The sequence below is a fragment of the Aquarana catesbeiana genome, linkage group LG05 (genome assembly GCF_042186555.1).
Source record: "Aquarana catesbeiana isolate 2022-GZ linkage group LG05, ASM4218655v1, whole genome shotgun sequence".
In the NCBI taxonomy this organism is placed as follows: Eukaryota; Metazoa; Chordata; class Amphibia; order Anura; family Ranidae; genus Aquarana; species Aquarana catesbeiana.
Window position 1 is genome coordinate 141,255,201 of NC_133328.1, and position 1,417 is coordinate 141,256,617.

The following is a 1,417-nucleotide window of genomic DNA, read 5'->3' on the forward strand; positions in this document are numbered from 1 at the left end:
CCCTAATACTTATGCAAGCGCCATATTGTGATCCAGCGATGTGCACGAGAGCCTCTGCTCTCCTTGGGGACTCTCCCTTCTCATTCGCTAAGGCCATTGGCTACCACTGCTGTAAATCACACCTAGTGAGCCAATGAGGAGAGAGAGAGGGCGGGGCTGAGTCGTGGCTCAGTGTGTGAATGAACACGTAGAGACGCAGCTCAGGTGTCCCCACTGCAAGGAGGGAGGGGCCAGGAGTGCTGGCAGGGAACCTAAGAAAGGAGGATTGGGGTTGCATTACCACTGCACAGAGTAGGTAAGTAAAACATGTTTGTTATTTTTTTTATTTTATTGCACAGTCCTACACAGAGCTCTGTAGTTTGCATCTGTGTGCTGGCAGCCACTCGCCACGTTTACAACAAGAGACGTTTTCCCTCTGTACTTGTTCAGAGCAACCGGTCTTCTCTTGGAATCCTTCACTTCATAGGAATAGAAGTCTTTTAGCCTGGGTTTATAAAACTTTAACTGCAGAATAAATAAGGCCACTGTACATAGCACCATAGAAAAGAACACGAGGAAGACTTTAGCTTTTGGTGAGGAGGACTTCAAGGGGAAAGGAAAAGGCAGAGTCTCCATTTTGGAGATTTTGCAGATTATACAATAGCAGTTAACTTAATTGTCGTATGCGGCCCTTAAATCGCCAGTTTGACCTTGCATTAGCAAAGCAAAATCATTTAGTAAGCCATGTGTGACCTTACACTGCACCTTGATTACCGATATCACCTAGTAGAAGTGCAAATGCACAATAAATCTAAAAAGCTTGTAATGTACACAGCTATGAATGAGATGTCTCTATTTAATTCACTGTGATCAAGACACAGCAAATGTCATCTGTCTTTTCTAAAACACCACCGTTAAAATAGTGCAGTGTATTTTAGAGCAACATGAGCAGGAGATACTAGCATCCTGCTGACAGCAAGTTAAGTATTCTGTCCTCTGGAAATGATGTAATCAATTCCATACATTCGTACATCAGCTACTTCTGCAGAGTGACACAAACCAGGGCTGTTGCTAAGCAGCAATTCCTCGGGGTATAGCCAAGAATTTCAATTTGCTACATGCACCTCACCTTTCACCCTCTTCTTACTTGTCCCACCACTTCTTTGCATCTAAAGAGAGGTAGTCAGGAGGGCTGGTAAGCATAAAATAACCTTTGATTTGCAAAAGGTTAAGAAATGCTTGCACAGTGAAGGGTTCTCATTGTGTAGAGGATAAAGCCCGGTGACTGAGAACATTGACATCAGCTAATCAGGTTGCTTGAGCACCTTATAGTTAATAAGAAGACTGAGTCTCGAGATCAAGGACGACTTATAACAATAGTCATTAATCTTATAGACTGTCAGGAGGATAAGGCTTTGCTTTGTGCCCCTAGCTCTGG

The 1,417-nt window shown here is 43.5% G+C and overlaps 1 protein-coding gene across 1 annotated transcript; it reads right to left on the reverse strand.

Moving 5' to 3' along the window:
* Positions 1–327: 327 nt before the first annotated feature.
* Positions 328–657, reverse strand: LOC141145964 (probable glutathione peroxidase 8-B). The gene has a single exon (XM_073632755.1). The coding sequence runs from the start codon at positions 613–615 to the stop codon at positions 328–330; it is 288 nt and encodes a 95-aa protein (XP_073488856.1). The 5' UTR covers positions 616–657.
* Positions 658–1,417: the final 760 nt, after the last annotated feature.

Excerpts from the sequence above, each read along its gene's own strand:
- LOC141145964 (XM_073632755.1), bottom strand. The coding sequence starts at position 615 with ATGGAGACTCTGCCTTTTCCTTTCCCCTTGAAGTCCTCCTCACCAAAA.